We start from the raw sequence: 26570 nt of genomic DNA, 5'->3' as shown, positions 1-26570 counted from the left end.
ACACACACACACACACACACATGGCCTTTTTTGGTCGATTTCTTTTGTATCGCACGGCATTTAGATTCTAATAGAGCGTAGTCTCCTTATATTTGTCAATAGACTCTTGAGCTTTGACTTGCTACTATCGCAGGGACGACTACAGCGTGTTGGGAACGTGCTGCTGCAGCACCCGTTTTCTACGCTTTGGAAGCTGAAATGGGGATGGTGCTGGAACAACTATCCACCGAGCCTCGGCTCATCTTGAGTTCTGGGGAAGCTCGCTCGCCATGACGAACCCATTGCCGACCCGGATCGTCCATCGCCATGTTAACCCCAACTTGCTCCAAATCCTACTCTTCTCCCCAGCTCCCCTCCTATCACACCACCACCAGCCCAAAACATGGACAACACCACCCTCTTCGACGTCAAGGTTTGTACTCCCAACCCCCAACCACGTGACACAACCTCCTCACCACCACATCTGACCCCCCACAGGACAAAATCGTCCTCGTAACCGGCGGTGCCAAAGGCATTGGTCGCATGATAAGCGAAGGATTCATCCAAAACGGCGCAAACGTCTACATCTCATCGCGCGACGCCGCAGCGTGCGAGCAAGCGTGCAAAGAGCTGAATGCGCTAGGAAAAGGCAAAGCAGAGTTCATAGTCGCGGATTTGTATCGCGAGGATGCGGCTGGTTTAGTTGCGGGGGAGTTGAAGGTCCGGGCTGAAAGTAAGTATATCTATTGAGATGGAAACGGGGGGCATATTCGAGACAGCAAGCGTGGCGTGGCTAACAAAGATAGAACTCGATGTTCTTGTTAATAACAGTGGGAGTAACTGGGGCGAATCCTACGACACTTATCCCTCATCAGCATGGGACCGCGTACTCACTCTAAACCTAAAACGCGTTTTCCAACTCACTCAAGCTGTCACACCCCTCTTGGAAACCGCCGCCGCCGCCTCCTCACCAGCCCGCATCATCAACATCGGCAGCATAGACGGTCTCCGCGTTCCAGCACTCGAAACATTCGCTTACTCGGCTTCCAAAGCCGGCCTGCACCACTTGAGCAAGGTGCTGGCGAATCATCTTGGGAAAAGGAATATCACGGTCAATACGGTGGCGTGTGGGCCGTTTGAGAGTAAGATGATGAAGGCGACGCTGGAGAGACATAGGGGTGTTATTGAGAAGGGGATTCCTCTGGGGAGGATTGGGAGCAAGGAGGATGTGGCGGGCACGTGTATTTGGTTGGCGAGTCGGGCGGGCGCGTGGGTTAATGGGGTTGTGGTTGCGTTGGATGGGGGAAGTGTTGTTGGGGCTAAGTTGTGAGTGGGGAGGTCGAGATGGGATGGGGGTGGGCTGAGTGATCAGAGGGGTTCGCAACGAATCCCCCCACTTCGCATCTGCATGCACGCTCCCTTGATCCTGCGAGGGCTTTTTTTTAGATTCTTTTCGGATTTACCCGGTCATCTCACCACCTCATCTTGCATGTGAAAGCTCTGGTCTGACATGTGGTACCTTTTGGAAGCGAAAATCCAACACCCAATACAATCAAGCACATGTGAATTTCTCATTTGCATCAGGGGGATTGTGTATGGCATGAACGGGAGGTGGTGTATATTACAATCTACCAACTTCTCTGACGGAAGGAGTCTGTATGAATCCGGTACAAGCTATGTACTTGACGTGTAATGAGAAGGCTAACCACTGGCTACATGATTAGGAATGATGACTCCATGGTCCTCATGAGGTCACCTACGCCATCAATATTTCCCTCAAGAACATCAATTGCCGCTGAAGGGTCCATCCACGGCACATTCTCCTCCGGCTGCTGCACCATAACGTCCTCCACGTCAACCAATAACGCCTTGACCTCCTCCCTCTCGAATAACTCTTCACTGAGGCAGTCCGGAGCCTCATCCCCGACCCCTAGGCCAGCGAACGCGCCAGCAAAGTCGCCGCTGCTCAGGTTCTCATCAGCCTGGCGAAGCTGGTCATCTTTCTTGAATCCCTCGGCCTTGCGTTCCATGTATATTATGTACTGCATGGCCCACACGCGACCATGTTTTCTATGCTCCTCGACTGGCCTGTTGACAACCTCCTCCCAGAATTGTTCGCCTGAAACGGTGCACTCAGGAACCACTGTCTCCAACTTCTTGACCGCTGCCTTCATGCGGGAGATCTGCATGGGCCGCCAGCGCACGAGATCGTACATGCCTTTCTTCCAGACTCTCGTGATGAAGTAGTCGCGTGTAAGGTCTTCGCCGTGCTTGACGCCCAGCGCCGCATCTAGCCAGGCCATTACGAAATTTGTCAAGAAGTGGTAAAGACCAGATCCAAGATCTTGCTCTGCGCAGGGCGATGATACTGCAATGTGGGCGAGTAAGACATTGAAGCGGGTGACCTGGTGCGAGAGGGTGAGGGAGTGTAGTTGATCCATCTGCCAATACCAGATGGCCATAGTGACGATCACAGCCTGCTCCAGCTTACGGGCACGGAAGTTGGCCGCGACAAAGCTGTTGTAGTGGGCGAAGAAAAAGAAGATTTGTAGATTAGGGTGGATCTCGGGACGGTAGAGCGTGTGCGGCCGCTCATAAATGTCGCGTATGGTTGGCTTACGGCCGGATGGGAAGGCGCGCGCTGGGATGCGGGATGTCTTGATATTGAGGTCCTTTATGGCTTTTGTGTAAAGCTCCACGAGCTGATCTTTATGCAGATTCATTGTGGTGGCGGTGGTGGTGGTGGTGGTGTTCTTGTGTCAAAAGATGGTGACAGATACACCGAGTCACCCAGGTGAGGTCGTCGCTTTAAATGGGCTGTGGGAGGAGCTTAATGGGGAACACTCGCTTAGATGTGCGAGGTGAGAGAAATGCTCCGTTTGCACAATAGTCGCGGTGGCGAAAAAACTGGGGCAGAGTCGCGGTGAAAGAGAGCACCTCTTACGAGAAACATAGAGAGTGCCCACATGATTCTCAACAACCCACAATTCTTGATCCGTTATGGCAGACATGACAATAGTGATGTTGGTGAGCTGGCATCCATCGCGAGTGTCCGTCGCATGTTTCTCGTCCTCAAGACTTCTCTACACCGCGTTGTTCTCACTGACAATCTGCTGTCTAAAAGCAACAAGCACTCTAATATCTCGATCACGAAGGCGCTTGGTGCTACCAAAAGATTCTCAGACTCGTTCCAGACGCACACCTATCCACTGCCGCCTCACTCATTGCCAACAGGCCGCCCCCACGATGTCGCTCTTGCGTGCCTACCCGGTACACCACACCCACATATGGCATCGTTCCCTTCGAGAAGCCACAGAATAAGGCAAGAATACTTGTGTCGCTGACCGAAACATGTCTGAGAATGTTGCGGTCTTGAACAAAACACCTCCCCGGTTTTAGTACGAGCTCATCACACCCTCGAGCCTGTAAACCATAACGTCACCCACTCTCCCAGATGCAATGCAGGCACACCGTCTAGAAGCCTACAGAGAACCGTAAAAACTATGCGCTGTTCTCATACACATACCTGCAGGACCACACGATATCCTCATCAAGGTGGGCGCGGCCTCATATTGCCACACGGATTACGTCCTTGCACCAGGCTAGATGCCAGGCCTAGCCAAATCATTCCCACACATTGGCTGCTGCGAGTTCACCGGAACAGTAGTTTTACGCTTCCACTCCCCAGCGCCAAAGCGCTGGTTTTGAACATCGGGGCAAGGGTGGGTGTGCCCCGTCGCTCAGCCCATGCTTGCGGCGAGTGCTTCGAGTGTAGGAATGAACGCATGATAGACCCCGTTGGCATGGACCATGAGGGGTATTCTGTCAACTGTGTTGCCGCGAAGTACAACGGGTTGAGTAGAGATGGGGGGTTCGCCGAATACGCTGTTGTAGATGCGATATAGGTCGCTCCCATACCGGGTGGTTTGAAGGCTGTAGAAACTGCATCCTTGATGTGCACTAGAGTAACCATATACGGGGCTTTGAAGAGATGCGGACTTGGGAATGGCGATAGAGTCGGTATTCTAGGCGCCGGTGGTGGTCTCAGTCATCTAGGTGTTGGAATACAAAGTCACTGGCATCGAGGCAGGAGATGCCCCCTTGGCGCAAGGATTAAATCACTTTTATATTCACTTTGCTCGTGTGAATTAACGTTTTCACATCATCAAGTGTCAGCAGAAGCATGAGAGCGAGCAAGGGTCGACATTTTGAAAATATAGCCTTTTATCTATTCCACCCGGGGGCTTCGCTCATCCAGATTCCAACATATCGGCATACAGGTTGAGAGAGCTTCCAATGACATCCACAATGGCCCACGTCTGAGATCCCTTGAAGATCATGGCCCATACCCGCAGAACTCCAGCACTAAGCTGTCTCATGAAACTTGGTGAATCATCTACGGTCTGCGATGGCATTGCAAACTCTGTTTCATCCAACATGCTCTTCACAATTCCGATAATCTTGTACTCGTCTTCCGTGATTGGTGGGTCTCTGTGAGGGTCTGAAAGGGCTTCTAGCCATTTACTCATCAGATATGCGCACTCGAGTGTACACAAGGAGTGCTGGATGCTCCAAATGAAGGATTGCGTCTTCGCGACAAGACGATAGCCAATCTTGATTGGTATGGAGAGGGCATGAGCCGAGTGGAGCACGGCTCGGGTAATCTTTGGCGAGCGCCTGATGGCGGGTCCAGCACGAAAGGCGTTGGCGATTAACACAGGATCCCGTGTTTCTAGGGCTCTCCCTGCAGTGTCTACATACAAGCGAATGTATGCTAAGCGGAGCAAGGCTGTCGAGTTGAAAGCAACGGGACCGTTCCGGTTCATAGGATTCAGTGACGATTCCGGGTTTTGTCGCCATCCAATCTGCCAGTTACGTAGCGCGTTCTCCAGCGATGAAATATCTTCGGGGCTCAGATCACCAGCGCCTTCAAAGCGGCAGCGAGCGACTTGGCGCAGGAAGAAAACATGCTGTATTAACGCATGGATCAGGGCATAGTTTCCAGACGAGGAGTTGTACTCTGTAACATCTCGGCCTTGTCTGCTGAACAAACGCTTCAGGGCATCTTGGAAGAGTACTTCTGGTGTACTCTTTTTTCTGGCCTCCTTCCAGGAAGCCTCAGTCGATGCTTTGAACTCCGCTGCGGTACAGGGAAGCGGAAGCTTAACTTCGCTTGTCAACATAAAAGGCGGAATGTTGTAGACAATGCAATGCAGATTGGAAAAGCCGTAAACAATGAACTTTGTTCTCTTCACTGTTTCCCGTCGGACCCAATCTGTCCATGAAATGTCTTCGTGAAGGGGCTCAATGTCTAACCCATCGTCTCGGATGAGTGTGGCTAGGATACTCTGGATGGCGAGAGCTTCTCTGAGAATTTCCCTATGTTTGGCCCAGGTGCATAGCGCCATCAGTAAAAGGAGAGCCTGCGCTGTCTGCATGAGATCTTCGCCGAGAGGAGAATCTGTGTCAGATGGCAAGCCCAGCGGTCCCGAGACGGAGCTCTTACGCTGGGGAGTACGTCCTTGGGAATCGCCATCGCGCGGCGATGAGTAATCTGACTCGGATTGATACTGAAGCTGCACTAATCTTGTATCGCGTTTCCTGATACGATGCGTAGCAATCGCTCTGCTGATGTTGAATAGTTCAACACCCTTTTCACCTTCGAATGTGTATTGGGCACCGACGGCTGCCAATGCTAGAAGCAATTCGATCGAGCATGTATCCACAGACATGGTAGGCAGGTGAAGAAATGGCATGTGTTCGTGGAAGCCGTTGATATATGCAGCGATATATCTGCATAATGCCAAGCGGGTTGGCAGGACGAAGTCTGCGGGAATAACAGAGGAAAATTGATTGAGCATCTCAATCATCTTCTGGCGATCTTCGTGTGATAAATCCGCAAGTGATCGCTTGTGTGTAGGCTCCTCGGGTGCAACATCTTCTGGCTGTAAGGAAGGAAAACGAGATCCGAAACGAGAGAGTGAGGGAGCTTCATCCACATGAGCTTGTCGCCAGTTAGGTGTATGGCCTATTACCCTCTCAGTCTCAGACATTGCTTGATGGCTATATGCAAATGAATCCGGGGAGAAGAATGGCATGGGTTGCTCGGTGTTGATTAGGGACGCGAAATGGTACGAGTTCAAAGGCTCGCTATCAAGAAACGAGGTGAGACTATCCAGAGATTCCCCAAACGTAGACTCGTACATCTGAGCGGCATGTTCTGTAGATATTATCGTGTGTGGGAAATGCGACGTGCCAGCAACGGGTGCAGGCTGTGAAGGCATCGGTGTCGGCATCGCATCATGGGCCGTTCCGTTTTCCATACTACCTTGAAGTGCCTGATACTCGGCAGCCATAGATAGAGCTGTCAGGGAGTATCCACTGTTTTGGCCAAAAGTCATCGAGGCATGTGACATCTCAGGCTGGTGTTGAGAGGACTGCATGTCCAGCATGGCAGGCGAGGACATCATACTGGGTATCTCTGGCACTGGACGTCTGGAACCGGCATCGAAACTTTGGCGCATGCGTTTTAGTGTTCGAGTTTCAGCTGGACTGGGAACTCTCTCAGTCGGATTTTGTTGTTGGTTCTGCTGGTTCTGCTGGTTGTTCTGATCCTTGCGATGAGTGAGTCGCTCATGGCGGACGAGTAGATCACTTGAAACCAAAGATAAGCTATTGGAATTGGAAAAGGAGACGTATCTTACCTGCGAGTGAATGAATAGCTACATTCCGAGCACCGAAAAGGCTTCACACCGCTATCTTGACACATGTCAGAGATGGCTCGCCATTCGTGCCGTACGACTTACGAATGCGCTCGTGGCGCTGTAGGTGCTCGAGCCTGGCAAAGGCCCTTTGGCAGTGTGAGCATTGAAACCGCTTCTCCTTTTTTCCAGACTGAGCTTGCTGTGGGACATGCTCGTCGTTGGTGGCTGTCTCCATCGAGTGCCAATCGTACCTCGCGTCCACACTACGCCTACTTGCGATTGGTCGGTTAGTGGTATTCAATATTGGTGCAGCATCAAGGAGCTGGAGACAGCCTGGCCACTGTCGAGTCGTGTCTCACAAAGATGCGTGCGAGTGTGGGGAAGAGAATGAAGTGCGGAGATGAGACGGCTCATATGCGGGGTGAAGCGACAATACTGCCAATCATACTCCCGGCCCGTCTGCGCCAGCCTCGGCCGCACGTGTTCTGTCTTCAATGTTTAGGAATTCAAGAACACAATTATTGTAAATGATTTTACATTGCAATGCATCACTGACTGGCTGATGGTGTCGATGAAGTCTGATACAGCTGTCGAACCTGCTGTCGGTAGCCCGGCAGGATCCTTCCGAGCCTGACGCCACGCAACGCGCCACCTTCCATCATCACGCCCGTTCGCTTCTGTTGCCCAATTCACGCGGCATCTCACCCTTCTCAGCCATTTCGTTCAAAACCTTTTCAGCCGTTTTCATCGCGTCGACGCCAGCCGGCACGCCGCAGTATGTTGTCGCGTGGATAATTGCCTCCCGGATTTCAAGCTCCGACAGTCCGTTGTTCCTAGCCCCCCGGACGTGAACCGCCAGCTCAGGGGCGCGGTTGAGTGCCATGAGCATACCGATATTGATCAAGCTCCTCTGTTTCTTGTCCAGCCCTGGCCTCGTCCAAGCATAGCCCCAGCACATCTCCGTGACGAGCTCCTGACCAGCTCGTGAGAACTCGGTCGAGCCATTCTCCAGTGCACGGTTAACGTATTCATCGCCCACGACACTCCGTCTTACTTTGAGCCCCTCTTCAAAGAGTTGCTTATGCAGCTCATCATATTTCGGATCGGTCGACATATTCGGCGATCGATCGGTCGGTCGTAAGACGGGCAGCAGATCTGGTGGCTTAGACACTGCAAGGCCTAACAAACTTTGTGCGGAGCTTGAGCCCAAAGGAACTTGCAAGATGGATGTTGTTGAACAGAAGAATTTTTGCATGGGAGCACGTAGGCCCCGCCGGAACATGGTTGATTCACAGCCGAGCCCCCACTACCCCAAACTTCCCCAACTTCTCCAGCCCTCACCCACATCATCTATCTACATTGTATGCACACCCAACGAGAAAATGACGCAACGTTTTGCCTCCACCTGCCGATCACGCTCCGTTGGACTTGGGTTGCCAATCCTCCCTACCACCCAGATAGCGGTAAACCACACGAGAGTCTAGATCCCTGCAACGGGCATCTTTGGCAGCGCCGTCATACGTTTCCAAACCAACGTCACCCAACACGTTCCGTGCCCCTACGCGTTTCGCCATGTCCACGGCCAATCCAAAATCTTTTCGCATCAATTGTACCTTGAAGCCTTGTTTCCATCCCCCTGAAGATGGAGCTTCGGGATAAACATGCGGTACAGGACAAAACTTGTCGCAAATGGTATTTTGAGCAGTACCTGCGGCGTACACCTTGGCCAAAGTACGAGGATCCAGCCCACTGCGCATTCCCATGTCGAAAGCTTCCGAGCAAGCTATCGCAATTACGCCAGAGAGGTAGTTGTTCGATAGCTTCGCGGCGAGGCCGAGTGACGGTCCACCGCAAGGTATGACTTGACCACCCATGAGCCCCATAAGATACGTGAGCCGCTCTATGTTCGGGTCTGACTCCGCGCAGCCCAAGAAAAAGGCGATCGTGCCTTTGACAGCTCCTATGACACCGCCACTGACAGGAGAATCGTAGAATAAAGCCGATGGGAATTCTTCGGAGATGTGGTCTTTGACAGCCAAACTTGTCGCCGTGTCTATCGTGGAGCAGTCGATGAGAAGCTTGTTCGAAATATCAGTGCTGCACACGCCATTCTCGGGATCAAGATACACAGAGCGCACATGCGCGCCTTCGGGCACCATGGTTATGATTGTATCCTGTATATCCATCAGCCTTTGTTTCGTGCAGTACAGGGTTGATATACAGCTTGTATTGCGACATCCTTTACGCTTTTTGCCTTGAACACACGATCGGGGAATTCTGTACACGTTTCATCTATCAAGTCTTCTACCACATCATAGACCCATATGTTCGAGTCCGCCGGTAGCTTTCTTGCAAGGTGAGACATCATTGGTCTGCCCATGGCTCCAAGGCCAATGAACCCTAGCTTCTTCCATTGGTCAGGTCGCGACATCTTTGTGTTTGAAAAGGCGAGCCGTTAGGGCTGAGGTGGGAGATATGTCGGTACGACACAACTGGCAGGTTTGTGACACTACTAGCTTCGACAGTGTCCTAAAGTAAACTGCGCCAACATACGCGTTGTGAGCGGTCGGCGGCTAACAAAGTGGGGTACGCTACTCCAACATATTATCGGTAGTTCTTCTTACCCCATTCTCGGGGCTGTGGCGTTCATGCAAGCCTACACACCATGGACGAATATTATACCGGACAGATTTCACATGCTGAACCTTTCAATTTCCAGTTTTTGGGATGTGTATAGCCCTTCAGCATCCTGTCTTTCAAACGTCCTACCACTTCGATTTCCTGCCCGCTACCTAGATACAGTTTTTCGGACCTGATAATCATCAGTATGAGGCATCAACCACCTTCCAACGGTACATTTCATTGCTCTAGGTACCAGATAACGTCCTTTGTCACAGTGCACGCCTTGTCGTGTGGCTACTTCTCACTTCCAGAGTACCAATTTGTCCACCCCGCCTCCCCGAACGCCCGCCGAATTGTCCCATCTCTAGCGTTTTTGATACAGCATATCAATCAAACCACTGGAGAACGGACGCGTATCGTCTTTGATCTTGGAATAAGAAAGGATGTGAAGGAGTATGCAATGCCGATACAACAGCACCTTGAAACAAGGCAGCCAATCACCACGGACCCAGACGTTGTCAAGAGTCTTGCAAAGGGTGGCCTCTCTCCTGATGATATCGACTATGTGATATACTCGCATGTAAGCCATATGATATGCTTATGTCTTAGAGTGGCGAATAACACGGTGGCGATAGGTACATTGGGACCACATCGGCGAGCCTCGAGACTTCCCAAAATCCACCTTTATCGTCGGTCATGGAGCACTTGCTCTGCTGGATGGAGCTTCCATATCTTTTCGCGGAGGCCACTCCTTCTTTGAAAGCAATCTCTTGCCACGGGAACGGACTGTTGAGTTATCGGAACCTTCGGCCGATACACAAAACAAAGACTGCCCGAGCAGGTTACCGGGTGATGTCAGCTTCAGAGGCTCATGGCGTGCGCATGGCCATCTCCCACATGTTCTGGATGTCTTCAACGACGGATCACTGTTAATCGTCAATGCACCCGGTCATCTTCCGGGTCACATCAACCTTCTCGCAAGGACATCGGAAAGCCACCAAATTTACATGGGCGGCGATGCTTGCCACGATAGACGACTGCTAACCGGCGAGAAAGCGATCGGGGAATGGAATGATTCAAATGGGCACACTTGCTGCATCCACGCTGATCGAAAAGTAGCCGAAGAGACGATTGAGAGGATAAGAATTTTAGAGCAGAAGGGAGTCGAGGTTATTTTTGCGCACGATATCGAGTGGGACGATAACCCGGCCAACAAGGTGAGATATTTCGGCGCTGACTAGGGAGTGAGCTGTTCGGAGCAACATCAACTATGAATGTCAGGATGAACCTGAACAATCAGGATCATGCCTTTTCACAAGCAAGTATGATCATTCCTGCGCTCAACATCAGGCCCACCAACGGTATTGGCCTGACTACAAGTCCAAGTCCTTCAGTGATGTGGGACGTCGATCCCTACGCCCCCCCTTAGCACGAGCGTTAATACGAGCGGGGAAAGTGGGGTCTCGTAATTGGCGCAATAATCTGAGACTACAATTTCGGGGGGTCCGCGCCGACCCGAAGTTCCCAGCTGCTGACTGAAAATCGTATACAAAATACAGTTTGGCCAGCGAGGATCGCTTAGGCATACGTATCAATGGGATTAGCCACTAGATAGACCCCAGCGTGTGAATGAACTAAGCAGTAATAGTCCGACACTGCGAAATCTTTGCGACGACACTACCCCTTACAGGACATCGAACACGCACAACCCATTACTCTCACCGTAATTCGCCAACCTGCTTGTGGTATAACGGTTCGAGATGGTTTTCACACCAGAACAAAAGAAGCTCAAGGAGGTTTTTGATGCCGAGTTCGGTAGCGCAGCATTTGACGAATCTTGGGCTAGAATGCTCATTCACTCACCAGAGATGTTCGCTGCGTCTGTACGCCTAACAGCAGCACCGAAAAAGACCAGTCATCTCTCACCCAAAATCCAAGCTCTGATCTCTCTCGCCGTGAGTGCAGCATCGACGCATCTGCATCTCCCCAACATCCATCGACACACACGCGCCGCTCTAGCCGCAGGTGCTACACGTGAGGAAATCGTCGAAACACTCTGTCTTACAAGTGCCCTTGGCATACACGCTGCTACCACCGGTCTGCCTCTCCTATTCGAAGTCCTCGAGGAACGCGGCGAAGCCTTACCAGAAGACATCGCAACCATGAGCCCTCACCAACTCGCTCTAAAAGCCGACTTCGAAGCTAAACGCGGCTACTGGCACAAAATGTGGGAGCAAATGCTTGTACTCGCGCCCGATTTTTTCAAAGCGTATACAGAGTTTAGTTCGGTGCCGTGGACTAATGAGGGTGGAAAGGGTGTGTTGGAACCAAAGGTCAAAGAGCTGATATACTGTGCATTTGATGCGTCGGCTACACATATGTACTCGCCGGGGTTGAGACTGCATATAAGGAATGTGCTTGATCTTGGAGGTACCAAGGAAGAACTCATGGAGGTTATGGAGCTGGCGACATTACTAAGTATCAGTACATTGGATGTGGGATTGGAGGTTTTGGACCAGGAGATGTCGAATATAAGCTTGTAACTGGTTATATGAATAATTATTTATATGCGGAGTAAAGGTCATGCGTGAGTGGCTACACTTGGACGGTGAAAGGGCTTGTCACGTGACTAAAACAGTTGGTCCGTAAGCGCTTTTCACCATTGTTTCTATTTCGCATGCCTCGTAGTATTTTCGTTAATTAATCCTGAAATGATCTGTAATGAAACTGCTCTCAAAAGTGGAAGATACCCAGACACCCTTCGGCAGACTACACGATCGTCCCCACCTACTTCCGCTCGCTCTCATTCAACCATTTGTACACAACCCTAGCATCCTTTCCCTTGTATCTCTCATCCGCCATCGCCTCCCCAAACGCCTCCAAAGTAGGTTTATCTAATACCGTCCTCGCACCAACCATCTCGGCCAATTGACTGCCCATGCCCAGCACCTTTGCGCACAGCTCAATCCTAAAGCCGCCCTCATACCCTCTCGAACTGGGTATATCGGCCTGTATACCAGGAGCGAGATTGCTCTTACTGGTCACCCAACACTGTCCACCCGATACATTGATAACGCCCGTCAAGAGGGCAACGCCCAACCCCATTTTCGACCCGATGTTGAGTGCCTCGGAGGCGGCGAGCGAGGTGATGGCACTGAGGCAGTTGTTGATGACTTTGAATGCTGTGCCTGCTCCAATGTCTCCGTACAGGAATATCGCGTCTGGTTTACCCATGTGGCTTAGGTATGACTTCACCATGGGGGAAATGGCCTTGTTGTTCGTTCCCGCCATGAATGCTAGTGTACCATCTTGGGTGCCTATCGGTCTGCCTGAAACGGGTATACCGATAGAGGTCAGCTGTTTACTTACGCGGGAGTCTTCGGCTGCTTTTGCAACTTCGAGGATGGTTGCTGTTTCGATGGTTCCGCATTCCATTATTAGTTTGGTGGCATCAGTGGTGCTGGATGCGTTTTCTGCACCGGCTATGATGCCCATCGTGAGGTCTAGGTATACCTATTTCACGGCATTCGAGTCGGGAAGCATGGTGATTACTGTGTCTGCTCTTTGTACTGCGTCATATCCTGTTTTTACAACTTCCACTGGTCCAAGCCCTTGGGCATCTTTCTGGAACTTTTCGAGCACCGGAATCGAAATGTCGCATATAAGGAGTGTGTGAGAGGAATCGAGACCTTTGCGTAGGTTGAGAGCCATTGGGTAGCCCATTACACCAAAGCCTACAGAATATTAATATTTTAATCTTGAAGGACGGGTAGCAGATGAGCTACATATCGATCAAGGCGACTACCTTGTTTCCTGAGGCCATGTCAGGAGAGAAAATATTTGCTTAACTATACTTTACGTTATGCTACTAGAAAAGTTCTGAAAGTTTTTTATCACTTGGTGATGCGCATTTACAATACTTGGGCGATTCAGTGTTAACACAATGAATAGCACTACGGTCTGCAATCGTATAAACTACCTAAACATCACCCGAAATGTTGTCGTACTCGTCCCACATCCGTGACTGGAATATTCAGAGTTCCGAGAATCTTGTTTTCCAAATACCGGCTTCCGCAATATCCCCAGCACGAATGTTTTGTGAAACCATACCCTGGAGCAGGGCGTATCCGATCCAGTCTCTGCTACATCTTTCGGCAGTAACACAAAACCACCATGTGCACTGATAGATGCCATAAATGCCCTGAATTCTCCACCTGTTACCAAACCTTAAAAGAAACATCTCTTGATTCCTTCCATGTAAACAACATGCTCGCAAGCCTTACCTGATGTTCTCACCCCAACCCTCGGCCCCGCCCAGTACCCCACGTCGGAGAGAGGGCGCAAGGTTTCTCCACATCGGCATCTGCACTCGGTCCACAATTTGCAATATGGATAAACTTTAAAGATATGCATAGCAACGTCTGTGGCGTCGAAATGCAGGATGTCCCCAGCGATTGAGGCTGTTGGGGGTGCAGCGTGGAAGAAAAGTCAAGTCCGAAGTCCGAAGCTGTGAGCTGTGTCACGATCGGGACAAGAAAAATTGTTGGGGCTGATACATGGAGTGACCAATCGTAGTTATAGTTATCATAGTGTAGCATCGATTGAATTCTGCAGCTCAATGGTAGAATCACCAACGCAACATCACATCACTACAGACACAACTCTATGTGAGAAGCTTGATAGACAACTTGTTGGTAGAGACATGGACAGATAAATAGTATGCTCAAATGTTGCATCGACGTCTTCATCTACTCTCTCCTTTTCTACCTCCCCCAAAGATGCTTTTCCCAGTCTTAGCAAACACCACACTACCATCCCCCAATGACTTCCCAAGAATAATCGCAAACTCAGTGCTTCTATCACCAGCTAACTCAATCACATCGATATTTGCTTTCAGCTACACGGCGTATGAGTAGTAATGTTTAACCAGAGTCCAAAAAACTAAATACATTAATCTCCTCGAACGTATCTCCTCAATGTCCGTTTTCAAACCGTGTCCTGGGACCTGCCCCAATGATTAACCTCCATCTTAATCTCTCTATGCACACTAACATGCATTCCATCCCTCCGCACCCCCTCAACCGTCATCCTCCCACTACCATCATCACCGCCATCCATACTACCCCTAACCGTGGTATCCAGCTCGCCATAAATCCTCGTCTCAACGCCCGGTGATCCCTTTGACCCCTTTGTTCCTCCGCCGTTACAACCCCTACCGTCATCAGGCTGCTCCTCAAGCTCGACCCAGTGCTTCGACGCCGGATCCCGCGACAAGCGCTGGGCACCGAGTTTTTTCGATTTGCCGTACGAGAGACTACGGGAACCGCTGCCGCCTGTCCAGGAGGAGAACTGGGAGATTGCGTGTTTGAGCAGGGGGTGGCAGGCGGGTAGGTTTGCGACGAACATTCCGACGTTCATCTCTGCGGATGCCCAGGCGAGGATGTTGCCGAGATTTTGGAGGAGGCGGGTGCTGTCGTTTAGGCCGATTAGATATTTAAGGCGGACAATGGGGGCGATGGAAGCGCTGGGTTTGGTTGTTAGTGAGGGAGAGTGAGTGGTGCTGGGAAGATATGCTACTCACAATACTCCTAGGCCTAGCATGAGCATGACTGAGCCTTTGACGCGCCAGTCTAGTTGCACGTTCCAAAGGAGGAAGATGGGGAGGGTGGCGAATATCCAGTCTGTGGAGATTGACACGACGGCGACGGCGTAGGAGAGGACGGTTTGGATGTTGCGGTCGTTGCATTCACCTTCCATTGTAGGGGTCCAATTCTTCCTGTCGTTGGGTTGTTAGTCAAGCCGCCGCAGTGTTAAACACGATACAGGAAGTGTGCATCGAAAGGAATCTGAGAAAGGTGTGAACATACTGCACAGGCCGACATTGGAAAAACAGATAGAATCCCGTTCCACCCATGACGACGAAGTTGCAGAACATAGACATGTAAATGACATATTCAATCCATTTCTCACAGTCCGCAACAATCAATTAAGTGGGTCCTAGAAGGTTCAGATTGGATTGATTGATTACCGCTTTAAGCCTAGTAGTTACCTATAGGAGTTTAAGCCCTACCTAGATAGGTAAGTGGGTCTAGGAGAGTGACCGGATTGAATTGATTGTTGCGGAGTCTACCATTTCTTGCCGCTCGCGATTCTGATAAGAGCGAAGCCGATGCTGACTTTGATGGCAACCAGGGTGAAGCACCACGGCTCTTGGAAGATGTAAAACCACTAGCCTTAGTGTCAGCAGCGTCTCTTGCAAAATAAGATAGGGACAGATACACATACCCTCAAAGAATTTGAGTACTGAAAGGTGCTCAGCGTAGCATCCTTCTGACCGATTCCACTAAACGACATGGCAATCGTAGCTACGGTGCTCACCGTCCACAACGGCTGAACGTTCACATCGAGGTCAGCATCTGTATCCTGAAGTTGTGACAAGCACGTAAAAACTTACCAAGTTAACCAGCATAGCCCAATCATCTGGACCCCACGCCTTCCTCTTATACCGGATCCAGAAGCGCAGCACGGTGGAGATGATGTCGAACGGTAAGGGTATCAAGACGGACAGAGCCATAGGCCAGGAGGTAGGCGCCGGCGCCATGATTTTGTCGACGAAGTACGATTACGCAAGATACTGAAGAAAACTCGTCTGTCGGCTCAACCACACTTGACTCAAACGTATAGCACAAAAACGACAAAAGTAAAAACAAAACGAGAGGGATTTTCCTGCAAGATACCAGCTCCAGGCTTGTACATGAATCAGAATATAAAAGATCGATCAGGTGAGAAAAGCAAACCCGTGCGGAGAGAACGGCAGTGAGGCAAAAGGAGCGCTCCGGCAACCATGCCATCTGCAATAGTAGCGGGAACCCGAATGCCTTGCTAGCTCTCTTATCCCAGCTCATCCTTCTCCCAAACAATCACCCCCAGTTCAAATCCTGACCCCAAAGATCATCGTTTGCAGCTCTCGGTTCCACGGCCTTGGGAACTCGGATATTATGTCAGTACATATGTGGCGCCCAGCCCCATCCTACCTATCACAATGCAGGCCCGGCCAATTCCGAACGCGAAGCCGCAGTCGCAGCCACAACCGCGAAGTTTTTAATCGAAAACACTTGACAGTGGGGGACACGGGACGGGACTTACCAGTGACGAGCAGGTCTAGCGGTTACGGGGTCATGATTATCGTCTCGCGGCGACGGGAGGGGCGTCAAGTTCCCGTCTCTGTCTGGATTTGGATTGGGGCTAGCTTGGTTGGCTTAGTTGGCTGGTGGGCGCTTGGCCGTTTGCACGATATGCAGAGACGCGGGATCGGGATCGGGATAATTTCACCGTTTGGATCAGGGCTAGACAGGTACCCTGGAGCTGATATAACTGACCCGGCGTGATATAAGTGTCGGGGAAGGCGGTGATCTTCGTTGTTTATGCGGTTATTATCGAAGTGGTGTCTATGTACGGTGGTTGTCGGTATTATTGAGTTTTAACTTTGGCTTTATTCCGGATCTTGGGGACGAGGTTGAATTATGTGTGCAGCAGTGATGGCAAATGGCGGTCTGCATTGACGTGGACGAGGATGGAAAAGGGTTTGAGGATTGGGAAGTGAAGCTGTGGACAGCCCGAAACTACCACACCCAAAAGTCTCAAACGATTACAACGACGGAGTAGATCGCAATCGCAGAGAACCCATAGCCTGTAGGCGAATTGGCGACACAACCACGCTCGAGTAAAGAATCCGACAAACTTGCTCTTGCTCGCTTCCGGTAGTTGATGCCACAATAGAACCAATATAGTCTATCACATGCTTATCGCATGAACGACAGAAAATATACCAGCCCAAGGTATTACTTTGCCGATCAATGCGATCCAGCGCGTACACTCGCCTGTAGGTAAGCAGCTCTAGAACCTGCTGGAAAGTGGGGTCGAGTCATAAATTCACCCAGCAGTTTGGGCGGGGGTATGCTTTGACGTACGTAACTCTAGATGTACACGTCGACATCTTGTTTCAAGAGAAGAGATGAGCTCAGCCAGCTTATGCAGATCTAATACAATACGTACACCGATCATGACTACCCAATATCCACAACTGAGGACTGGTCTAGAAACGCAATGCAAGGCTAGACGAAAAATCTATTCATATCCAGACTCCTCATGCGTGTGTCCAAGATCTCTCTGCTTACTGTCGTGGTCAGCACAGTCATAAGTGTTGCAAATCGATGTCGCATCAATAACAACGTCTACTATACCTGCCAAGACTATACCCCGGTCTACAAGAGTAAGTTGGCCGAGCATCGGAAACATAATAATCCTTCTCTCTTCTCTCGGCTTCTTCCCCTCGCTCTTCTCTTACAACTTCAGGCGATTCCTCGGAGAATTCCCACACCCACAGTCCCACTCAAGATTCCTGACCCACTGCCGGGAAATTACGATCGACTTAAATCAGGCATCGGGAGCGGAAACGGTGAATTATCAACCTTGATAGACCCTGGAATGATGGGCTGATGTTCATGGTTTCAGGACTAAAAGAAGGTTAGGGGTCTCGCCAAGGGGATAGATGTGGAGGGATTATCGCGGGAGGCGGCGACAAGTGCCGTGATGGCGATAGGGGTTGTTGATTTGTGAATCGTGAGCCGTGACTGACTACATGGCTTGGTTGTTATACTGAGACTTGAAAGGCTGTTTAAATCCCCTGGATTTGTGTCGGTTGTCCATACAAGCTGCTTTATTACATCGTTCTTTGTAAACTGTCCATACACATCCTCTGGAAATCCAATATGTCATCACCGCGACCTTTTGAGGGCAAGCTAGCCATTGTCACAGGCGCCTCGCGAAGTACGTCCAACATAAGCAGTCGTCGACCCGAGTACCAACGACCTGGGCCAGACTGACAAACTCACTATTACTAGGTTTCGGCGCTGCCGTCGCCACGCACTTGGCCGCTCGCGGTGCCAACGTCGTGATCAACTACGCAACAGCCGCGTCGGACTCCAAGGCTTCCGAGCTAGCCGCCCATCTCTCCAAGACGTACAACATCAAGGCACTCCCTGTCCGCGCCGATCTACTCGACGCATGCGCACCTCAAGCCATCGTCGACGCAGCAAAGGCGTACTTCACCAACCCAGCGGCCAAGACGCCTTTCCAAATCGACATCATCATCAACAATGCCGCAGTAGTAAATGCACAGCCCATCCAGGAGCTCGACATAGAGCTCTGGGATCAAACATTCAACTTGAACTGCAAAGCCCCTGCCCTCCTCATCAAAGCTGCTTTTCCTTACCTCCCCCACGACCGCTCTGGTAGAATCGTCAACATCTCGTCTGCAACTACGACATGGGCTTTGATCCAGCAGACGTCATATGCAGGCACCAAAGGCGCCCTAGAAGCCATGACGCGTGTGTGGGCGCGTGAACTTGCTGAACGGGCAACAGTCAATAGTGTGAGTCCCGGGCCCATGGATACGGGCCTTTTGCACGGTCTGCCAAAGGAGGCGAGTGAGGCTTTGAAAATGTATCAGGCGTTAATCCCACTGGCGAGGGAGCGTCCCGGCGTGGACGACGAAAGTACTGTCAAGTTGGCGGCGGAGATTGGTGGACGGCCGGGCACACTGGAGGAGGTGGCGAATATTGTGGGCATTGCTTGTTTGCCGGAGAGCGGGTGGATGACAGGAAACCAGCTGAGTGCTAGTGGTGGTGGTGCGTTTGTGCGGTGAGAGTGTCGGGTTTGAATAGGCTCATGAAGCTCGTCATGGCATCCTCGCTGAATTCAGTGTCTGCCCATCGTTGGTCTAGATGTGCCCGTCTCATATCGAAAACGGAATAGATCTCTGTAGTAGTTGTGCTGAAAGCAGAAATGAAGCGTATGTCCATCACCTACTTTTGGGGGCTTGCCATCCTTTCCACTGGGCTAGCCGTCCTGGCTGCGCCGACGCCCGATGCCAACAACTCGAGCCTTGACGCCTGAACACGGTGCTTCTTCATGACGTCTATCCACTCCTCTTCAGGCTCATTCTGCGTCTTTTCCTGCTCATCGCTCTCATGTAGCTCCGCTCTCAAATCCTCCTCCAATAACGCAATCATCATGCTAAAGTCTCCACCCAGCCGGCCTAGCGACGCGGCACAATACAAGACCTGAGTGAGCAGCGAGTCCCGCGCCGAGCGATCCTGCACGTTGGGGAGGTAGGTACGCAATGTATCGAACAGCATTTCAACGAGGTGGAGGGGAAATGTAGCTAGAGCGGAGGGAATGGGTTGGAGAGGATTTTGCGACGTGACGGGTTTGACAGCGGGTGCTATTTCTTCCGAGCCAGGGGCGGGCAGAGCAGAGGGAAAGATGCTTTTATACATTGATATAATGGCGAAGCTTTGTTCTCGAAAAACCTCTAGATATTTCTTCAGGTACTTTTCCGTTTGCTGGCCGGCAGCCCACCCAGCGTCACCTTTTGTGGTTTTGCTGTTTCGCTTCTCGCTTTCCTGGTCAGCGAGCTCGCGGAGAGGTTCAAGAGCGGCTGTGATGAGCTCGAGGCAGGCGAGTCTGCAAACGAGGAAGAGAGCGCCCAGTGTGCCTTCTCCACTGCCTATGCCGGCTTGCTTGGTGGACCAGGCTTCATCTAGCTCCGGGGCTACGCGTCTGAGCCAGCCAATGGTCCGCATGGCGCCGGCCAGCTTGATGCCCTGTGACTGGAGGGAGCTAATGAGATTGGTGGTCATGGTCTTCATTTCTTGCTCGGCCTGGGCAGTGAGAGACGAGACAAGGACCGAGTTGGGATAGAGCGTGTGCAGGCGCTTGATGTGGGCGTAGAGATCCAAGGCCGAGGCATAGTTTGCGTTGGTAGTGGCAGAAGACGCGGTAGCCTGGGCGACAGCAGTGGAAGAGCTAATGGCAGAGGAGAGGAGGGTGGGTAGATCGAGCACATCGGATACGCGGTCCATGTTGCGCGACAACAACATAGCCTTTCTCCGTTGGTCCAGTATGGCATTCTCGGATCCTCTACTATATTTCTCTGCAAATGACTGGGCTGCTGTTTCCAGTTTGGGCAGGCCCGCCTGTATCGCGCCTGCATCTTGGCCTATTTGCGGAAGCGTCTTCGCGAGATGGCCAAGGTGGTCGATTGAGGCTATGATGGGCTTGTGGGAACGTTTGGAGAGGGCATGGAGGGAACGAAGGATGGACTGTGAGCTTTGCGACAGCGATTGTTGCTCCGACGAGCCCAGGGCTGCGAGAGGGAGCGTGGTAAGGCGGGCGAGGTAGGCATTGGTTTGGGGGGAGTTTGGGGGAGGCGCATCGTGGGCAGCGTCAAAGTAGGGAATCAACAGTTCGTACAGCGGGTCAGCCATCTGGGCGGCTTGAATTTAAAAGGTGAAGCCAGGCTTATGTTAGACACCTGATGGTAGTGTGCCGACCTGCACAGCACATGTGAGGATGATGATGCCCGTTGAAGCTACTGTGGCTGGAGCTTATCCCTACAAGCTAACTAGTGCATGTGGCGTTCACGTGTGGCGCATTAAAGCCTAGCCCAACTATTTCCAATTCACATGAATCGCAGGTACCACGACGTTTGATATCAAGCAAAACAAGGTCAAACACGACCATTTGTTGTCGACAGCATACGTAAATACCCACGACACCGCTACGGAACCAAGCCAACCGCCGGACCTGATTGCACGTGTTTTCTCCCCGACCGCCATGGACGCGCAGCATGTCGTCTTCTGTCTCGAGGATACCGTGGGCCTCGCAGACGACCGCTACAGCGTCGGCATCATAGAGCGATGCTTTGGCGACGTCGAATCCCATGAGCCCCGTCCGCAGCGCGACTACGTCGACGACATTCAGCGCCACCCTGATATCCCCGCCGCTCAGTTTGCGACTTTTATGCGCGATGGCATCCCACCGCGGGGTACAGTGCTGGTAGCATGGCAGACACAGTACAAGACCGAGCTCATACCAGAAGAAAAGCTGCAACTACTAGACCGCGCCCTATACGTGGGCGACATAGTCAAACGTAGGGCTGAGGACCACATCAGCGGGACCGTCATAGGCACTCGCGCAACAACCACTCTCTTTCCTGCCACCCAGTTCAACGGCGGCCAAATCACACAGCCGACGACGGACGAGTTTTCTATACGCGAGGTCCCCGCAGAGGAGCTGATCAACGTGCATGAGTTCGTTGAAGGTGCTCTCGTCGTCTACGGCGACTGGGTGGGACGTGTCGAGAATGTCTATGACGACGTGGCAATCAAGCTGGCCAACAACTCGGTAGTTGTCGTCGAGGATCCCGCTGAGCTAGAGCAGGATGATACCACAGTCGAGCGCCTCAGCGTCGGCGACACATGCAAAACCAAAAAGGGCAACCTACGGAGGGGGCGTTGGAAATTTGGGGCATACGATCCCAGCGTGGCACCAGTAGGCGTAGTTGTCGAGACTAGGGCATGCGAGATCGATGTGCAGTGGTTGGCGCGAAGTATTGGCGCCCGTAATGCCGCCTTCTCTGCCTTGGAGCCTCCCGCCACCCTGGGACGCGACGAGTTCGAGAGCCCCACCTTCTACAAGTACGATGCATCCGGTGGCACTGCCACTACCCTTCCACTGTCGGAAAATGGCGTTGATAAGTCGTATCACGTTACAGATGTGGCCGTCGGCGATCGCGTCCGCTTCAAGGATATCGCCGGAGCCGCAGTCAAGTATGACGGCTCGAAGAAACTACCCAACGGACTGCCACAAGGCAAGGTGACACGCATCCCACGCACCGAATCGCTAGGTTACGATCTCAACGTTTACCTCGTCATGCAGACACACAGCCAAGTCACAGTACAATGGCAAGACTTATCAGTGACGCACCATCTCAGCTCTTCGCTGATACCCGATCCCAATGTAGAAGACGATGACGAAGTCTGGCCTGGCGAAATTGTCTTCTCAAAAGAGAAATGCCCAAACTCTGACACCGATATCGTGACCAAGAAGCCGAAAAAGGTAGGCATCGTCCAGACTGTCAAAGCCCGGGATCGAATAGCAACTGTGCGATGGTTTGAAACCCCCAAAGTCGAGTTTTTCGGCCCCAACCTGCTTCCGCCTTGTACAACGGGCGAGCTTAGCGACGCCGTTGAAGACGTCAGTTTGTATGATATCTACTCGTTTCAAGCCCTTACACGCCGCCGTGGCGACTTTGTCATAGTGAACCCAGATGCCATCGGCCAATCCCAGCTCAATGTCACTGGCCCCAACTGGTTTGGCGAGGTTATAGATCTGGGTTTAGATGGCAAGTTGACTGTGCGTCTTGGCGCGGCAAAGCCTGTGGTTGATGTCAAGGTTCCCTACGAAAGTGTCACCCTTGCTTACAGCAGCGACATGGCTGATGATTTCCTTGAACCGAATCCGTTAGACGGCGACTCCATTGATTCGGACACTGATGACGAGCCCGATTTTGACTCTGCCTCATTCAACGAGATGTGGATCGAGTATGAGAGCATGGATGGAGAGCACCCCATCGGTGACGAAGGTGACTGGTCAACCGAGGACGAAGATGATGACGACGATGATGATGATGAAGACGACGAGTCTATGCCAGATCTCATCGATATCACAAAAGAAGACGTCGACACATCAAAAACCACACCCGAGACAAAATCCCCTCCGACGACTGAAGAACAGCGCGACTCACAACCAACGGCAGACATTGAAGACTTATCAATGCAAGACAGCCCAGATATACTCACCCAAGGCCCGGCCCCCTTCCTCATTCTCGAAGAAGCCCCACCCCCATCCCACCACTACCTCTCCCACACCTCGGCCTCTTCCTCCACATTCATGCGGCGCATAGCAAAAGAGCACAAAATCCTCCGCACCTCCCTCCCCCCCGGCATCTACGTCCGAACCTGGGAATCGCGCCTCGACCTCCTCCGCGTCCTCATGATCGGGCCCAACGACACACCCTACGAATACGCGCCCTTCGTCATCGACTTCCACCTCTCTTCCACATACCCGCAACAAGCGCCCGAAGCCTATTTCCACAGCTGGACAAACGGAAACGGCCCCGTAAATCCAAACCTTTACGAAGACGGCAAAATCTGCCTCAGCCTACTGGGCACCTGGCACACCGACGAAAGAAACGAAAGTTGGAGTCCCGCCAAAAGCACACTCTTACAAGTCCTCGTCTCCATCATGGGTCTCGTTCTCGTAAAGGAGCCGTATTACAACGAAGCTGGCTATGATGTTCATCGTTCGGCACCGGAAACTAAACTCAGCAGCGCTTTATACACGGAACGAGCGTATTTCCGTGCTAGGGCGTTCATAATTCATGCACTTACTCATGATGTCGCGCCTTTCAACGAGGAACTTACGTATCTGTATCGTAGCACGGAAGACGGTGCGCCTAGGTTGCTGGACAAGGCGATCCAGGCGGCGAAGGAGATTGTGGAAAGGAGTAGTGATGTGGGGGAGGAAGGCGAGCGCGATGGCTTGACCAGGGTTAGCAAGGGTGCGCTGGTTATTTTGAAGAGGCACTTGAAGGATTTGGAGGAGATGCGCGTGGTTGTGGAAGATCTTTTGTGATGGCCTGGGGTTGGTGCCGGCATTGATAAAGAGAGAGACAGAGCAAGTGTAGTATACCCTTTACTGGACGTAGTGGATGGAAACGTTGAGCATAGCATGCTCGTTCGTCATTGTATTCTTTTGGTCTTTTCTTCCGTCATCGTGTATACCGGGTACGTTGGCTTTTGCTTGGGCTGGCGATGCTGGGGTGCTGACGCAGGATGTGGTTCCATGGGCTGCGGTGAGCGGCGCTGCTTGCGTTGGGTGGGTAGGCGGTGTTGGTTGAAATGTCAGGCGGTTTGACAGGCGCTGGTTGAGATATGGGGTGTTTGACAGGTTGTGCTGTTTGGCAGGCTGCGTCGCTTGAGAAGTGGAGTGATTTCACATATGTCTTTGTTTGACAGCCATCGTAACGCAAATTCCTGGCTAGAGGGCTATGCAAGGACGCCTTCGCTACTGTCGCCTACGCTACTGTCGCCTACTGAGATTCGTCGCGATCACGGCGACCCGAGCATTATTCAAGATGCGGGGTTGTTTGTTGGGCGTCACTGCGAGTATGCGAAGCTCGCGTTTATGGCGGAGGTTGAGTTGCTTAACAGGTGGCGTGACGCCGTTTTGCGAGAGAATGAGTGTCGCCATGGGTATCGAAAGCTTGCGTTTGTTTGGGCGGTGTCGTATCGTGGTGTCGCGACCAGGCAAGGTAAGACGCGCGCCTACCTTGCCCATGTGTGGTGTCTTCCTGCTCTGGATCGGCGATGCTGTACGCTCAGGAATTTTGGGCCAGAGCGTGTGTATTTCATGATTCAAATGCTGCAATCGGGTGAGTGAGGCTGTTTGTACCTCGCGACAATATGAGTATGGCTGGCAATCTCAGCCATGCTTCTTGCAATCGCCCTGGGTAGCGGAGGATATTGGATGTTCCTTACTCTAAGCTACTTTCCTACGTTCTCATGTCCTTGTACAATGGTCTCGTCGGTGGTGTGGTATGTAGGTGTGCTGGAAACCCTGGGTTCACTCTCTTTCACTTCTCCACCCTTTCACTTTCTCGCAAGCGGGTACTCGCGTTCTACGTCATCGCTACATCTGTTTATGCTTGTACATTGGTCTAAGCGCTCAGTCGCGGAAGCATATTGTCAAAGACTTGGTCTCGCCAACTTTGTTTCTGTCGGATCACAGATATCAACGATATCTCAGCCACGTGATCGACCGCATTGATCTCGGTCACGCGAGCAGGCGCACTGACCGCGGCGTCCGAGCAGCGCTCAGACCAGACCTCCTATATCTAGCTCTTCCATAGTTCTCCTTTACAATCAATCAGAACAATCACCGAACAGAATGCATTCCTAGTTATCGTTATTTCCTTTTCGCACTTAGTGCGAAGTGTTACGATTGCAAGGAGAAGGACAAGCAACAACGGCAGGACAACGTTGAAGGCGGGGCACAGCGGGTAAGCTTGTGCCGCGCAGTCACGTGACCTGCCCTCCAACCTTGGCATGACCGCCACGGAGGGCACGACCTCCACGGAGGGTGCGACCTCCATGGAGGGAAAGGCCACAATGGAGGGCACGCTTATTATATAACAGTAGGCAATGAGCCCTTACGGTTCATTGTGTTCAACTTCGAAATCTAAGGATTAGTACTTGATTCTCAACTCCCCGTATATTACATCGATCTACCAATCGTGCTATACAACCTCGTGTCCATCGCATCACTCCATCCCCGAGAACCAACCCAAGATCATCTTCGGACGACCTTCACACGAAGCTAACCAACAGTTTCTGTATATAAAGACTGACGATGAAAAGTCCTTCATTGATTATAGAGAACTTCCCGGTTCAATGGCTCACCACAATTGTTATATTGTTATCAGGTTTATATAGCGCCGGGTCGCGAGTTCGAATCACTACAGACCCCCCAAAGTGGATGCAAGTGTGTGGCATATTAAGGGGTCGCCTCTCTAGCTATAAGATTTTTTTATGTTTTTTTTAGCTTCTCTTACTTAATAAGGTATATTTACTTAGCTAATGTTGGGAATCGAACCTGCGGTAGAAAAGGCAGCTGGTTGCTGCATGCACGAGCTTGGATTACACGGCTGACTAAGCCGTGTGGTCCGAGCTCTAGCTGCTGCCTTACTGCCGATCTCCCTCCACCTCCATAGAACAACAACAACAACAATCATAATCATTTTCAACTCGTTGCAACGAAGGTGATTCCGATACCTTAGCCGTATCAACAAAGGTATATGGCCGCTAAGCTGAGGAGCTGATGCGCAACCGGATTAGCTATATCACGAAACTTGAGTTCCTACTATGCTTCAAGCGCGCCTTTGACGCCGCGATTACTCCTAGTACTATCTAAGGAGGGTTTAGAGGGGCTGGATTAGTCCTATTTAACCCAGAGTTAGTCATAATAGGCCTTAATGTCCGCATACGGACCCCATCACCACTACCTGTCAGCAACTCGCCCTAGCGGTCGCAACCCCTAGCAATACCCTAGAATTAGGGTCGCAATCGACGCTGGTGAAGTAGAGGATCTAGAGGCATATAGATGGCTCGCCAACAAGTATTGTTAAGCACTTTGAACATCTTGCCAAAGGCGCAGCATTAATAGTGCATAAGCTTGTGTTAGCGCAAAAGGAGATTGCTAAGCTTCGAGCAGTAAATAAGGCCGCCACGCGACGTAAATCGTATAAAAGAAAGCGGGTTCAGGTAGAAGGGTCTATGACAGTAGAGGATAGCCAGCGCA

General features: G+C 51.5%; 14 protein-coding genes across 14 annotated transcripts; 6 read left to right on the top strand and 8 right to left on the bottom strand.

The window, feature by feature from the left end:
- Positions 1-382: 382 nt before the first annotated feature.
- PtrM4_062780 (uncharacterized protein) lies at positions 383-1155 on the top strand (the record flags this gene model as incomplete). The annotated part of the gene is made up of 4 exons (XM_066105595.1): positions 383-412; positions 478-712; positions 786-1121; positions 1148-1155. 4 exons carry the CDS (start codon positions 383-385, stop codon positions 1153-1155), a joined length of 609 nt encoding a protein of 202 aa, XP_065964222.1.
- Positions 1156-1691: 536 nt separating this feature from the next.
- PtrM4_062770 (uncharacterized protein) lies at positions 1692-2441 on the bottom strand (the record flags this gene model as incomplete). Its single annotated transcript, XM_001933003.2, has 1 exon — positions 1692-2441. One exon carries the CDS (start codon positions 2439-2441, stop codon positions 1692-1694), a length of 750 nt encoding a protein of 249 aa, XP_001933038.2.
- A 1788-nt stretch (positions 2442-4229) lies between these two features.
- Positions 4230-6449, bottom strand: PtrM4_062760 (Fungal-trans domain containing protein; the record flags this gene model as incomplete). The annotated part of the gene is made up of 1 exon (XM_066105594.1): positions 4230-6449. One exon carries the CDS (start codon positions 6447-6449, stop codon positions 4230-4232), a length of 2220 nt encoding a protein of 739 aa, XP_065964221.1.
- An 895-nt stretch (positions 6450-7344) lies between these two features.
- PtrM4_062750 (4-carboxymuconolactone decarboxylase) lies at positions 7345-7797 on the bottom strand (the record flags this gene model as incomplete). Its single annotated transcript, XM_001933000.2, has 1 exon — positions 7345-7797. One exon carries the CDS (start codon positions 7795-7797, stop codon positions 7345-7347), a length of 453 nt encoding a protein of 150 aa, XP_001933035.1.
- Positions 7798-8095: 298 nt separating this feature from the next.
- PtrM4_062740 (MmsB, 3-hydroxyisobutyrate dehydrogenase and related beta-hydroxyacid dehydrogenase) lies at positions 8096-9114 on the bottom strand (the record flags this gene model as incomplete). The annotated part of the gene is made up of 2 exons (XM_001932999.1): positions 8096-8857; positions 8905-9114. The coding sequence occupies 2 exons, from the start codon at positions 9112-9114 to the stop codon at positions 8096-8098; spliced, it is 972 nt and encodes a 323-aa protein (XP_001933034.1).
- Positions 9115-9765: 651 nt separating this feature from the next.
- Positions 9766-10546, top strand: PtrM4_062730 (Lactamase-B domain containing protein; the record flags this gene model as incomplete). The annotated part of the gene is made up of 2 exons (XM_001932998.1): positions 9766-9885; positions 9941-10546. 2 exons carry the CDS (start codon positions 9766-9768, stop codon positions 10544-10546), a joined length of 726 nt encoding a protein of 241 aa, XP_001933033.1.
- A 29-nt stretch (positions 10547-10575) lies between these two features.
- PtrM4_062720 (uncharacterized protein) lies at positions 10576-10734 on the top strand (the record flags this gene model as incomplete). The annotated part of the gene is made up of 1 exon (XM_066105593.1): positions 10576-10734. The coding sequence occupies one exon, from the start codon at positions 10576-10578 to the stop codon at positions 10732-10734; it is 159 nt and encodes a 52-aa protein (XP_065964220.1).
- Positions 10735-11065: 331 nt separating this feature from the next.
- Positions 11066-11848, top strand: PtrM4_062710 (carboxymuconolactone decarboxylase; the record flags this gene model as incomplete). Its single annotated transcript, XM_001932997.2, has 1 exon — positions 11066-11848. One exon carries the CDS (start codon positions 11066-11068, stop codon positions 11846-11848), a length of 783 nt encoding a protein of 260 aa, XP_001933032.2.
- A 244-nt stretch (positions 11849-12092) lies between these two features.
- PtrM4_062700 (MmsB, 3-hydroxyisobutyrate dehydrogenase and related beta-hydroxyacid dehydrogenase) lies at positions 12093-12800 on the bottom strand (the record flags this gene model as incomplete). The annotated part of the gene is made up of 1 exon (XM_001932996.2): positions 12093-12800. One exon carries the CDS (start codon positions 12798-12800, stop codon positions 12093-12095), a length of 708 nt encoding a protein of 235 aa, XP_001933031.2.
- Positions 12801-14291: 1491 nt separating this feature from the next.
- PtrM4_062690 (Herpes-BLLF1 domain containing protein) lies at positions 14292-15062 on the bottom strand (the record flags this gene model as incomplete). Its single annotated transcript, XM_066105592.1, has 2 exons — positions 14292-14829; positions 14887-15062. 2 exons carry the CDS (start codon positions 15060-15062, stop codon positions 14292-14294), a joined length of 714 nt encoding a protein of 237 aa, XP_065964219.1.
- Positions 15063-15431: 369 nt separating this feature from the next.
- On the bottom strand, positions 15432-15906 carry PtrM4_062680 (uncharacterized protein; the record flags this gene model as incomplete). The annotated part of the gene is made up of 3 exons (XM_001932995.2): positions 15432-15533; positions 15591-15695; positions 15760-15906. 3 exons carry the CDS (start codon positions 15904-15906, stop codon positions 15432-15434), a joined length of 354 nt encoding a protein of 117 aa, XP_001933030.2.
- A 2170-nt stretch (positions 15907-18076) lies between these two features.
- Positions 18077-19011, top strand: PtrM4_062670 (FabG, Dehydrogenase with different specificities (related to short-chain alcohol dehydrogenase); the record flags this gene model as incomplete). The annotated part of the gene is made up of 2 exons (XM_001932994.1): positions 18077-18134; positions 18209-19011. The coding sequence occupies 2 exons, from the start codon at positions 18077-18079 to the stop codon at positions 19009-19011; spliced, it is 861 nt and encodes a 286-aa protein (XP_001933029.1).
- Positions 19012-19171: 160 nt separating this feature from the next.
- Positions 19172-20635, bottom strand: PtrM4_062660 (Dor1 family protein; the record flags this gene model as incomplete). Its single annotated transcript, XM_001932993.1, has 1 exon — positions 19172-20635. One exon carries the CDS (start codon positions 20633-20635, stop codon positions 19172-19174), a length of 1464 nt encoding a protein of 487 aa, XP_001933028.1.
- Positions 20636-20984: 349 nt separating this feature from the next.
- Positions 20985-23846, top strand: PtrM4_062650 (Ubiquitin-protein ligase; the record flags this gene model as incomplete). The annotated part of the gene is made up of 2 exons (XM_066105591.1): positions 20985-22794; positions 22864-23846. The coding sequence occupies 2 exons, from the start codon at positions 20985-20987 to the stop codon at positions 23844-23846; spliced, it is 2793 nt and encodes a 930-aa protein (XP_065964218.1).
- Between the last annotated feature and the right edge of the window lie 2724 nt (positions 23847-26570).

The sequence above is a fragment of the Pyrenophora tritici-repentis genome, chromosome 2 (assembly GCF_003171515.1).
Source record: "Pyrenophora tritici-repentis strain M4 chromosome 2, whole genome shotgun sequence".
Lineage (NCBI taxonomy): Eukaryota > Fungi > Ascomycota > Dothideomycetes > Pleosporales > Pleosporaceae > Pyrenophora > Pyrenophora tritici-repentis.
The sequence above is the reverse complement of the archived record's forward strand: the minus strand, read 5'-3'. Positions and strand labels throughout refer to the sequence as shown.